At 45.7% G+C, this 13,711-nt stretch overlaps 1 protein-coding gene and 1 pseudogene across 1 annotated transcript; both read right to left on the reverse strand.

Moving 5' to 3' along the window:
• Positions 1–761: 761 nt before the first annotated feature.
• Positions 762–2,397, reverse strand: LOC101529627 (CCR4-NOT transcription complex subunit 7-like; annotated as a pseudogene).
• Positions 2,398–10,265: 7,868 nt separating this feature from the next.
• ZNF280B (zinc finger protein 280B) lies at positions 10,266–12,844 on the reverse strand. Its single transcript, XM_004592016.2, has one exon. It carries the CDS (start codon positions 12,777–12,779, stop codon positions 11,172–11,174), a length of 1,608 nt encoding a protein of 535 aa, XP_004592073.2. The 5' UTR covers positions 12,780–12,844; the 3' UTR covers positions 10,266–11,171.
• Positions 12,845–13,711: the final 867 nt, after the last annotated feature.

Here is a 13,711-nt window from a genome sequence, read left to right on the forward strand (position 1 = left end):
CTTGTGACCAGCAGGAGGCGCTGTGGGACTGTCCAGTGGTCTCTATACGGCTACTCGGGGAGAATCATTTACTAAAAGGGGCTTTGAACAGGTGTCTGGGGTGTTTGCTCCCTCCTGGGGATTGAACAGTTGTGTGCACACAGGCATGGCCGAGTCCCCTGAGCTAGAACAACTTCTGTTCTCACATATGTTTGCTCTGAGGATTCCCCCAGGGTTTGGCCAATCCTCACGCTCCTGAGTCTAGATATGGGCTGATCCTCAGTCCCAGGGCTCAGGGCAGGGCTGTGCAGTCCCTGAGTGGGGACACATTTGCATGAACAGCTCCTCCCCTGGCACAGGCTGGTATAGAAAAAGGAGGCCCTGGGGAGAAAAGTGGGCTGTGTGTCTCAGGAGCTGCGAGCACCATGGCCCGGGCTCCTCTCTTCTCCTGCTCCTCGCTCATTGCACTGGTAGGCACAGGCCTGGGGGATTCTGGGTGGCACCTAGCCTACAGCCAGCTCCCTCATCTTGTCCCACACAGCAAAACCTCATGTGGCTAGCGTTGTGTCAGGGCTACATGTAGCCATGCTCGCTGCTGTTACTTACAGCATGCAGTCTCTGAGTCTGACTGCACTCCCACAGAAGCAGCCTCCATCCGCTCTCTGTCCACAAGCCTCACCTCTTCCTTCCAGCCTTCCCCTTGTGCTGTCTGCTGCTAACTCCTGCTTTGGCCTCTCCCAGACTGGATTGGCAGAGATCCCTGAGCAGGTTCTGTGAGGTTAAACACTACATACAGAAGAAACAGCAGTTATTAAGCTCCTCAGTGTTTCCTTGTCTTGTTAGTCTTGCTTAATCAATTTGCACCAAAAAAGTGGTGTACTTTGTGGTGCAAAAACAAGTACATATTGTATAAAGTTGGCAGATGGTCATATTCCCACCTAAGAGCAAGAAAAACCAAAATTTCTGATGAAACGCAGGATTTGGGGCAGAATCATTCTCTAAAGTGCAAAATTGATGGTCCACAATCTCAAATAGCTAAAACTCCTGTAGAGCGGAGGGGAGATATGAAACAGAGAAATAAATTACAGTCAGTGCTAGTTAATTCAGGAAAAGGGAAAAACAAACCGTAAGTTGGTAAAGTTTATCAAAATATTCAGTATAATGTAGCTTTCCCCACACTCTGTCATACGCTTGCTAACAAGTGTATTAAATTAAGGCCAAATTTAACCTGAATGCATTTCTATTTATTGAGATCTTCGATAGGAATGGTCATATTTAGTACTCAAAGACAGGAAATAAAATGGGCTATGAAAGGGGGTAAAGTGTCTTCCATTGTTCAAGGGATTCAACCAGAGATTAAAAGCTATATACAAGCATGTGTGTAGCTCAAATAAAATAAAAGGACTATTTCTTGTCATGACTGCTTGTTGGCTTCCTCTTCATATGCCTTCCCTGAGCCGTTCTGTACATGGGATGAACCAGAACCAAGGCCATACAAATGACCACAATATTTGGCATCATCAATATGATCTTCAAAGAACATTTCTCTCATTTTGAAAAAGGCCATTCCTGTGAGCAATGAATCAGATCCTGCCTGATGCTGTGGTCCTATCCGTTCCAGCTCTAACTGTTCAGCAACTTCTTGCAATCCACCCTTGAGATTTTTGCAGCTCTCCATGAGGTATTTCACGTCATAAATGACAGGAAAAAACAACCGAAGGATCTCAAAAGAAATCAACGTTCTTCTTCAGGCAAATTAGAGTTTGTCAGGATTTTTATTAAATAGCCAAAGTCATAACCGCTATGAAATGATAACCATTTGACCCCTTCACAAAGGACCACTCCGGAAGTCATTAGAAGTTCTGCAAAGTACTGGGTCTCAATTCCTTCCTCTTCATGTTTTTTTAAATTGGATACCAGATGTTGTTAGCAGCTCTATTGAGTCCTGGGCATACATGCCCTCCGTCAAATTAAATTTAAAATTAAACTGCCAAGTTGAAGTTCCTGGCGGGTATTCTCCTTGCTCATTCATAAAGGTCAGTCCTAGCTGAATTATCTTTAGCAAGTCTACGTTACACCGCAACAGTTGGTACTGATAGCCAGCATTGCTCCTGAATTCACCAATAGGTCTTGCAACCACACCTGGAAACTCGGTGTCCATAGTAACGTAATTATACTTCCGGGTAACTTGACGAATCTTCTTCATCTCTTCATCCAGGTTGCAAGCCCAAACTTCACAAATTCTTTGGCTATGATCTACAGTTGCTGTTGGCATAGTGAGGGCACAAGAGTCTAGATGCCAAGCATCAAAATGTTATACTTGATTGAAGATTTGTTTCATAAAATACTTAATCCTTATTTATGTACTTGCGTCGCTGAGCTCGCGCTCCAGCTCCTCCTCCTCGCCATAGAGACAGCACCTGGGGCAGTGGCGGCGGCGGCGGCAGCGGGTGCCCCATAGACACCTCTCGCCCGGCCAGGGGGAAAGGGGAGCCGGAGCTGCGCCGCACCGCGATGCGCCGTCGCTTCTCGGGCATCGTCTTTTTAAAGAAAGCTGACGCCAGGGCAGGTGTCAGAGAGAAGGGAGTTTGCTGCCCTGTGGGTGCTGCATCTTCACTCAGAGGACCAGGTATCAGGTCCTGTGCTTCTGATTCAACTTCCTGCTCATGCGCCTCAGATGATGACCTAAACACTGTCCCTTTCCCCGTAACACTTCCTTTCTTAAAGCTGGCGGGATTAGAACCTGCTCTGGACCTGGAGAGGTTTTGCCATGTGGCCAGCAGGGGGAGCTGTGGGACTGCCCTGTGGTCCCTATGCAGCTGCTCAGTGAGAACCCTTCACTCAAAGGAGCCCTGGGCAGGTGCTTCTGAGAAGCTGAGCAGCTTAACTTTAACGCCCGGCAAGTCCCCTGAGCTAGGACCTTGGATTGCCACACAGGTGCTTCCTCCCGGGGCTCCCGGGTGTGAAGGAAATTGTCACCCTTCACCAGCCTACAGGGTGGGCTGAGTATCAGCTCCAGGTCTCAGGGTAAGGCTGGTCAGTCAGTGAGTGGGGGCACATTTGCATGAGTAGCCCCTCCTCTGGCACAGGTTGGTAGAGAAAAGGAGGCCTGGGGCGGCACAGCCATGGTGGGGCTCAGGGGCTGTGAGCACCATGGCTTGGGCGCCTCTCCTCCTCCTGCTCCTCGCTCACTGCACAGGTAGGCACAAGCCTGGGGGACCAGCTCCCACCCTGCGTCAGACTCGTTGCTCAGAACCCTGAGGAATGGGCCCTGACCTCTGTCCCTCCCTGCCGTGTTGTGTCTCCTGTGTTGTGCCTCAAAGATTTTGGAGGAATCAGAAATGATGAAATGATATTTTAAGCCATCAGTTTTCTGGTAGTGTATGCAATTATGCAATTAATTACTACTACACCCCCTCCTCAGGTTTTTAGAAGCACATCACATCTCTCAAACACACAAAGACAGCTCTGAGGCTCTGGGAAGTATGTTCTCTGCCACATGCCCCTAAGACAGCGCCAGTTTGATCATTTCCTGGACACGAATCTCTTTGGACTTTTTCACTAGACAGGATTAGGAACTTTCTCCTCCTCTAAGAACAATACTCTGAAACTTTAAATTTGTGGCCCAAAAGGTTGTAAATGCTCAATGCTTGCCCTAAAGCTAAGATCTTAAGACTCCCGTGTCTTTGTTAAGAGTTTTTCTCTGAACTTTGGTAACCATTTTCATCCAAATCTCATATCTAAGGCAGATGTTGTGATGTGGCAAGTTAAACACCGTTGGCCGCCAGCATCCCACGTTGTAGTGCTGGCTCGAGTACAGGCTACGCCACTTCCCAATCCAGCTGCTTGCAAAGGCACACTTCTGGGGGATGAACAAGTGCATGGAAGATGTCTCTCCCTATCACTCTTTCAAACAAATAAATCTTCAGAAACATATTTTTAAAAAGTCATCTTCACAAAAGAAAATAATCTAAGGGCTACCCATAGACATGAAATCTATTTATTAAAACGATGGGCTTTTTTAAAAAGTAAAATAATTCAATTATTTAGCTTTTGCAAGAAAACACTCCCTACTGTAAGCTTAACGTCATCTTGGGGCAGATATTTAGTACAGTGGCTAAGATGTTCCTTGCGACTTCTGCACCCCACAACGGGAGAGCCTGGGTCTGGGTCACCGCTGTATTTCAGATTCCAGCTTTCTGCTGATGCATACCCTGGAAGGCAGTAGTGGTGGGTCAAGTACTTGGGTCTCCGCTACATTTGTGGGAGACCCAGTTTGAGTTGCAGGATCTTGATTCTGATATGGCTCATCACCAACCGCTTCAGGCACGTGGTGAGTGAACCAGCAGATAGAAGATCTGTTTCTGCCTTTCAAATAAATTAAAAATACTTTAAAATTAAATGAACTCAACTATATGCATTTATCTTTAGAGATATGTGCAATGGCTTGAGAAACACAACTTTGTTTTCTCAATCCACATTACAAATGAAATTGTGTATTGCCATAACTCTCACAGTTATCCCTTCCGATAACTTGAAATTGTTTATAGTAGATATATATGTAACATTTCTTTGGTCTTCAGTTTAACTTCCAAGTTTCATAACTAGGAATTACTCTCAAGTGATTATTTTCATTCCTGCAGGGTTTTTAAAAAGACTTACTCATTTTTATTGGAAAGTCAGATATACAGAGAAGAGGAGAGACAGAGAGGAAGATCTTCCATCTGATGATTCACTCCCCAAGTGAGCACAATGGTCAGAACTGAGCCGATCCAAAGTCAGGAGCCAGAAGCCTCTTCTGGGTCTCCTGCGTGGATGCAAGGGTCCGAGGCTTTGGGCCGTCCTCTCCTGCTTTGCCAGGTCACAAACAGGGAACTGATTGGGAAGCAGAGTTGCTGGGATTAGAACTGGCACCCATAGGGAATCTGGTGTGTGCAAGGTGATGATTTTAGCCACTAGGCTACTGTGCCAGGCCTGCTTCCTGCAGCTTTTATATATATTTATTTTGAGGAGATAAGAGTCCCATAACTGAAATGTCTTCACTATGATTATAGAGATGAAATATATTTTATGCAATCCATACATACTTTGAAAGTAATATTTATATAAATAAAAGTTCCAAGAAAAACTCAATTTTCAGCAAAACTGTTGAGTCTGAAAAACTCTAAATCTGTAGAATTAACTTAGCTCAAAATAGGACACTGAGATTGAAAACTTTATTAAAAACTCAAACATGTATCAAAATATTTTGGATTTAAGCTAAGCTATAAGCAGAGGTAGGCAATCTTAAATGTGTTCTTTGTTAAGAAAAAAATAAATAAATAGGAATCCAGCATTATAGCTTAATCCGGTTCCCTTGAACTTTCCCCCACCAGCTGTTGGGAATATTTGGGGAGTACACTAGTGAATGGAAGATCTGTTCCTGCATTTCTCTCTGTAACTCTGCCTCTCAAATAAAACAAAAACCTTTTTTGAAACAAGAGAACTTTAAAACAAAAGGTCCTAGAAAAAGAACAGCCCTAAACAAAGGCAGGGCTGATGTGGTGGTGTAGCAGGCTAATCCTCCATTGCCAGCGCTGGAAACCCCATGGGTGCTGCTCCACTTCCCGATCCAACCCCTTGTTAATGGCCTAGGAAAGCAGTGGAGAATGGCCCAACTACGTGGGCCCCTGCACCCGCATGGGAGACCAAAAGAAAGCTCCTGGCTCCCAGCCTTGCGTCAGCTCAGCTCTGAACGTTGCAATCATTTGGGAGTGACCTATCAGTTGGAGGATCTCTGTCTCCCTCTCTCTCTGTAACTCTGACTTAGAAACAAAAATAAACAAGAGGCTGCCTCTTGGAAAATCAAATCACAAACATTGATAAAAATGACAAAAAGGGAAAGGAAACAGACTTTAATATAAATTCAAAAGGATACAGGATTCAGAGTAATGAAAATAATATTCTACCTTGACTGAACTTTGATTCAGGAAAGATTTCTTTTTTTCAAAGCTTATTTTTTTAAAGATTTATTTTTATTGGAAAGGCAGATTCTCTGAAAGTGGAAAGATTTTCTATCTGCTGGTTCATTCCCCAAATGACCAGAATGGCCAGAGCTGAGCCTATCTGAAGCAAAGAGCCAAGAGGAAAGGAAATTTGTATTATCATTATTATTACTTATTAGCAAGGCAGATATACTAGAGAGGAGATAAAAGAGCTTCAATCCATTGGTTCACTGCCCTTCCCCCGCCAGGCGACTCCAATGGCCAGAGCTGAGCCAATCCAAAGCCAGGAGCCAGAAGCTTCTTCTTCATCTCCCATGTGTCCACTGCTCTGCTAAGTGGGAAATGTTCTTGCTGGTGAGCTCAAGGACCTGGGCCAGGCGTCCCAAGCCTTGCTGGATCTCCCACCCCTGGGGCTCATAAACCCAGCACCCACCTCACAGGCAGGGCCCAGGACCTGGGCCAGGCGTCCCCAAGTCCCACCAGATTCCCAGTCCCTGGGGCTCATGAAACCAGCCCCCATCATGCACGTGGCTCCCAGGATCTGAGCCAAGCTATCTGAGTTTTGCCTGATCCCCAGTCCCTGGGACTCATGAACCTGCCCTCCCGCCACCACTGGACCCAGGCTGGCATGACTCGCTTCACCTCAGCATACACAGCCCATTCCAGCTCCTGCTGGTGGGTGCTGCAGCTTATCCCAGCCCAGCCTGATTGCTGTCCCAGCCCTAATGTGAACTGGCTGGTGTTGCAGTTCCATCTGGTTCCTCCTGCCCCCGTCCTGGTTCTCAGATCTGCCAGTGGGTGTTATGAACTGGCCCAGATTGGTCTGTCCCCAGACCTGACCCATGTGTATGCCAGTGAGTACTGTAACCTGGTGTCCTCTGGGCTGCTCCTTGCCTTGCTTCTAGCATTCACCTGCAGGGACTGATCCCAGTGAAGGAGTTTTCCAAGCTCCTCTATTCAATCTTCCCAGTGGCAGTTCTTTTGTACACCAGTGGGGTCGTCGGCCCAGGCTGACTTTACCTCCTGTCCTGGCAAGGACAGTGGCCTTGCTCAACCGGCCCACACCCATTCTGGTTTTTACAGCCCAATGATACCTGGTCCGTGCCCAGACACAGCTTCCACATGGTCCAGCAGGAATCAAGGCTGTTCCACACCCAACCTGGCTCTCATGAGTACCAGTGGGGGCTGGTGTCTAGCCCAATCTGTCGTTCTCCAGACCCAGGGCATACCTGCAGCCATGTGCAGCCCAGCTTGCTGCCCCCAATTCTACTCTCGTCTCCACTAGTGGGAATGCCAACCCAGCTGGGGCATCCCCTTAGCTCCCCTGTCAGTTCTGTTCCTATCCGCAGTTCTTGGACAAGCCAGCAGACTGCAGCTCCACAGGGGTGAGCCCACATTTCCCCCTCAGATTCTGCTATCAAACCCACTTCTTTGGCTTTTGTTCTCCCCTCCAAACCAATTTGGTGTCCCCTACTGCCATTCGCATGTCGTGGACTTATCTACGGAAGTCCCCCAGCTGTAATTCCTAACCTGGGCATAAAACTACAGGTTAGCACTCACTGCCACCTGTGTGATCCTGTCATCTGCCTGTAAATCAAGACCCCTCAAACTGCAAGGGCGCAACGCTGGGCAGCCCAGGCACCAAAGGCGCTGGGTAAAGCCCCTCAGGCTGCCCAGCTCTTCTGGAGGAGCCACATGGCTCAGTACATGTACTCATGCGGGTCAAAAAAACTTCCAGGATGGTCCCAGAAGCCCGTGAGCGGAGGTTCCTTTCCCAAGGGAGCCAGTGTGCTCAGCTGTGTGTACCTGCGCTGGTTAAAAGAGCCTCCAAGCTGGGGATCCTGAAGGCCCAGCGCGAGCTCCCCTCCTCCAAGGCAGCCACGTGGCCTGGCTGTAGGCACACCCTGCCTCCAACTTTGTTTAAAGATTCTAATTGCAGAAACAGAAATTCTTTAAGTAACACTTTAGAATTCATTACCTTTAATGGTAAATCACTTCTCATCAAAACCAAGAACAAGAAAATGCATCAACTCCATCACCAAATACATTGACAGACGTTCCAGCCAATAAAGTAAGGCTAAAAAGACAACACAGCTGGTAAAAAGCTTATAAAATGGCATTAAATAAAACTGAAAGCATGTCACGTTGCTGATGGGAGGAGGATGTATCAGAAAATGTTTTTGCACAAAACATTTTAGTACTGTAACTTCTATTTAACATTTAATGTTTGGTAAAATTAATACATTTTATTGAAAAGAAGCAAGCAAAATACACAAGGAGGTTCACAAAGGGTAATAACAAAATAGCAATTCTGACAGATAGTCAATATATTTGTAAGCAAAACAAAGTGACACTGCCTTAAAAAAATAGAGCACTATTAATAGAAAAACAGAGAAAGCTCCCGAAAGAACTCAACTCACTATATCCATCTTTCTTTTGGCTGCAGGCACAGCAATCATCTCGAGTGATCGCAATTCTAAGACAGAGACAAGTCCATCAGGACAGCATCACCTCACCTTTTTCTGAGAAAATCTGGGAAACTTCACTAGATTCTAGAACACGGATCGGAACGGGAGAGCTAACGTGCCTTTATGGAAGTGGAGAACAAGGTAAGAGTGGGTTGGAAGGAAATGAGAATTTTCGTCAGTGTCATCCTAAGAAACTTGGTGATGCTCAATGAATCAAAGAAAAGTGTCAAACAACTCAGTGAGGTAGCAAGCCATGCATAGGCCTAGGGGAAGAACATTCTAAACGAGACCGGCATGTGCAAAGTCTTTGGATCAGTAAGAAAACTGGTTTGCTAAAGGCAAAACGAGGCCAGCGTGTCTAAATAGTGCATCAGTGGGAGAAGACGGTAGAGACGCATGGCGCAGAATGGAAGAGAGAAGAGGTAGGTAGGGGCCAAGACACTCGAACCTCTAGCTGGCAGTGACAAGCTGCATTCTTTAGAGGCATGCTTTGCAGAAGGGGGGAAATGTTTCTTCTGCCACGGACCGTTTGGGTATGTTCCATACCGCGTACAGGCCTTACACAACTATCAACTTCAAATTAACCTGCTGGAGGTTTACTGAATTCCGAGTCCCATCTGCAGTTGGCTGCCCTGCCAGGGCCAGACCACATGAATTTGCCAGCCTGAAGTTCTCTACCCCTGCTTTACAAAAAAGCACAACAGTAACTGGGTTAGGGATACTAAGTGATCATAACACAGAACTTAAACATTTCTTACTTTCACTACGGACTAAGGGTAATTAAGTAGATAAGGAAAAAAAAACCCTTCAGATCTATTTATGCACACGCAGGAGTTTCCAGGTGAGAACAGAACCACACACACACACACACACACACACACACTCTATACCTAGAACAAAGGGCTCAGGCTGTGACTGATTAAAGTGCCGTGGCCCACACAAACCGAACAGGCCTAGTAACATGGTCCAGATGCAATGTGTGCACCCAACCACAGGTGTACCTCTTCACTACCATCTGCAATCCTGCCTCCTGTGATTGTAAGAGGGATGCTCAAACCTTGAGGTGTCTTGTGAACGCTTAGGAAGCTGAACTAGAATTAGGAAAGAGTAAAGAGAGAGGGGAAGGTACCTTCAAAGAGAAGAAGGCAAGGAATAATTTCTCCAGACCCAAGTCACAATCAGGATGCTGGAATCCTAGACTGGTGAATGGAGGCCGCTGCACACCCGCGTCAGGGGTGGAGCCAGAGTTGGCACTAGAACACGCCCAGGGAGACAACCGGGAAACCCCGAGAGGTGGCCAAAGCCTCCGATGTTTGGGAATTAATACTTAACAGGGACTCCACAGTTTTGTGCACAGCCCCAGAGAAGGGCAAGGGGAAAAAGTCTGCTGGTAACGTAGTGAGATCAGCTAATAGGATGTATTAGAAAAAGGGATATTTAACTCAGGACTTAATATTTTTCAAGTATTGAAGTCAACAGTAAGTGGGACATTACTTGTACACTGGAGTGTATCAAATAAGACCCAAATAGTACAATAACTGGAAAATTACACAAAATGAAACAAGTAACAGTTATAATACACTCAGCTCTAAGGCAAGATTAAAAATGTCAAGGAAAATCCCTAATGAGTTGATTTTTAGTCCCCCAGGACTACTTTTGTCCACAGTATCCTTTCTTGGACAAGCCCCCACTCCAGCTTAACAGTGAGAGGTCTAAACTTGGCCCTGATTATGAACTGGAGAGCTGTCATCTCTTTGGCCCTTTTCAGTTAAAACATTGGGTCCTGAACAGTTCAAACTACGGACCGTTACGGACTGTAACAGGGCTTCTCAACTCGCTTACTGCTGCGGCTGAGAGGGGTATGGCCAGTTCATCCCACTAACAACAGCTAGCCAGAAGGGAGGGGCAGGTACGAATTAAGATTTCCCTTTCGATAACTCCACGGTGAGCCTGCTAATGCCAGGCTCCATCTATGACCAGCTGCTACTTCATCCAATGTCTAGGGGAGCTCCTCGCCAAACAGATGCTTTGCATTCTTAGTTTTACTAACAATGGATCTCATCCTTGGATGTTCCCCAGTTAGCTAAAGGTACTCTGAGGTAGTGGTTCTTCTGTCTTGGTTCCAAGACTGTACGCAGTGTATGTGTCTTTCAACTGGGACAAGGAACCACGGCACTCCCTTGACGAGCTCCACCTTCCAGGTTCCCACTCACGCCACAGACTTGCAGCCTGACACCTGGGCTTTCAGAAACTGGTTATTTTGCAACAGCATGGCAGAGGCACTTCTTGGAGCTCGGGAGCAAATGGACTAGTTTATGACACACACATCCTAGTCAGACTCAAGTTCATAGTGAAATCTTAACACAGAAAAAAAGTTAAAATAAATTAAGTACCTCAATAACTACATACATTCTATACTTGGAAGAAGTTTCACGCTTAGAAGTAATACAAAATATCAAAATAATATATAGGTCTATACATTTCCCCCTCTCTCATACAGAAATACCTTTCATGTGATAAGCCAGATAATACGAAAACCAAATGATACATTAAAACTCAAAACTCAGCTCTAACAATGTTGAATATGCATGAGTATAACATATAAAACTTCAAGTAATCATTGAGTTTCACTATTTTTGATGCTACTGAATGTATGATGTTTAAATTTTTGTCTGCACGGGCTTATATGTGTATATATATATTTGGATTGGAATGCTCTTCAGATTTTCCAAAATCTCAGTTAGTGGGGTTTTTTTGAAATTCTGCTTTTAGACCTGGGCGGTGACGGCGCACAGTCAGATGTGCTCACGGTAACAGAGGCTACTTGCTCTGACCCTGCTTGAAGAGGTTCCAGTGATACTTGAATGACAACTTTTGTTTCAGGAGGTAATCCTTCCAGCTGCTTAGGCATCTTAAACATTTGATGACACTGGGTCTTGTGCTCCATTTTCTCCTTGAAAGTCAAAAACTGCAGCCGGCATTTGGAGCACTGGTGAACGGTCCTCTCCCAGTGCCCCCTGTAATGGCACATGTACGGGGATGCCGTTTTGAACATTTTGAGACAAAACGGACAGAGCAAATTCTTAGTGTTCTCATGGCACGTTCTGAAATGAGCTTCCACATCCGCAAAGGCTGACGATCGGTAACTGCAAACCTGGCACACGTACGGCATCTCCCCGGGCTTATGGGTGTCCTTCATGTGTTGTAGGAGAACCTGATCCGTTTCAAAGGACAATTCACAGATTTTGCAAACGGCAGAAGGCTCCTGGCTGGTGTGCACTCTTTCAATGTGACACTGTAGCAGGAAGGGGGTGGGAAACTGCCGGTGGCAGTGCTGGCAGGTGGTGTGGTTCTCCCAGCTGTCACCCCTCTGCTTCTCAAGTTCTAAGTGGTGCCTCACGTGATTCATAAACTTAATGTTCTTGAGAACTTTCAAGCAGCTGAGGCATTTAAAGGTGGTATGAGTTTTCTGCTCGGACGGCCCATCTCCCTGATGCTGACCGTAGTAGAAGTCGTTCAGTAACATGATCAGGGTGTCTTTCATGGGACCCAGGGCCTTGTTCTGACTTGCTCCACTCACACAGTCTGGTTTGGCCAATTCATTTTCCTTACCGACATTTACAGGCTTGGAATGGACACTATCCTTTGAAGCAGCTGTTGGAAACGGCACTCCATTCTGGACAGGGTTTAATGAGGTCTGAGCACTGTCTGAGGGTGTGCTTTGCGGAGTATCCGAAGGGGAAGCACCTGCAGATGACTCCTCTATTCTGTCGTTAAGTTTGGGCCTTTTAGGATCTGTGCCTTTTACTTCAGAAGCAGAAAGCTGCTCTGACACACAAGGGCTTGCATTCTTACTTCCTACTGGAAGTGCTGCTTTTACTGGATTTGACAATGAACTTGTGAGTGTAACCAAAGGAGGACATACCTTTGAAGAGTTATCAGGCACGACTTGTGGTGAATTCTTTTTATATTCATGTTCAGGTTCAATAATAATAACAGGGCTGTCTGTTGATCTTGTTTCAGGCTGAGGAGCAGGCAGGACGCTCACTGCTTCTGATGTCTGAGCCCCCTGACTTGCAGGCTGCGGCCTGCGAGCTGAACCTCTTCTAAGGTGACCATACTTTTTTCTCCTCGAGCATGAACCTGGGGTGACTCTGTTCAAAATATTTGAGACAACTGGTTTTGATTTTGAAGTCACTCCCACAAAGATCAGTTCAGCATCTTTATTTACCTGCTCAACCCCAACAAAGATGATCTCAGCATCATCATCTTCTACTGGCTTGGATTCTCTCATGCTCTTATGTGGTTCTTGCTCTTGGTCTTCACGTAACATAAGTGGCTGTTCCATTTTCTGATTTCTTTTTTTCTTGACGGATATGGCCACAAGTCCCTGTGCTTCCTTTACATAAATTGCCACCTAAGTACAAACATAGAGTACAGAAAAATGCATTGTTATTTAATTTTCCTCCAAAATCCTAGGGTAAGCATCCTTATTTTACAAAGACACTGGACTCATGGGAGATAAATGAGAACTTAAAATCTGCGATCCAAGGTCAGCTCTCTGTGACCATATAATCACAGTTTCACAGCCTTGCCCTATACTAATTATGATCTCTTCCATTTAAAGAATCTTCCAGTCATCAGGTGAAATCACACAAAAAAGAGAGGTATTTTTACAATAGCCTCACTGGGCAGTGCTTTAGACAAATGGGCCTAGAGGACAGATTAAGCTGGAGTCCACACAAGCCACACACCAACTGCATCTTCTTCAGTAAGCATTTTACTTTTAAATGTGTATCAGTAACTTAAAAGGAAAAATTCTTATTTGTGAGATTTAAGATACAGTTATTTTTAAAAAGGACAAACTACTCAATGCTATCTTGATCTATGGTAAAATGGGAGGCAAATTATACATCATGCAAAAAAAAAAAAAAGATAATTTAAACTATTGAAATAAATACATGGGTCTGATGTGGTAGCCCAGTGGCTAAAGTCCTTGCATTGCATGCACCAGGATCCCATATGGGAGCTGGTTTGTGTCCCGGCTGTTTCACTTCCCTTCCAGCTCCCTGCTTGTGGCCTGGGAGAGCACTTGAAGATGGCCCAAAGCCTTGGGATCCTAAGCCCACATAGGAGACTCGAACAATCTCCAGGCTCCTGGCTTTGGATCAGCTCAGCTCTGGCAATGGTGGCCACTTGGGCAGTAAAACAGCGGATGGAAGATCTTTCTCTCTGTCTCTCCTTCTCTCTGTAAATCTGACTTTCCAAAAAAATAAATAA

Source organism: Ochotona princeps, chromosome 29 (genome assembly GCF_030435755.1).
Source record: "Ochotona princeps isolate mOchPri1 chromosome 29, mOchPri1.hap1, whole genome shotgun sequence".
NCBI classification, from domain to species: Eukaryota; Metazoa; Chordata; class Mammalia; order Lagomorpha; family Ochotonidae; genus Ochotona; species Ochotona princeps.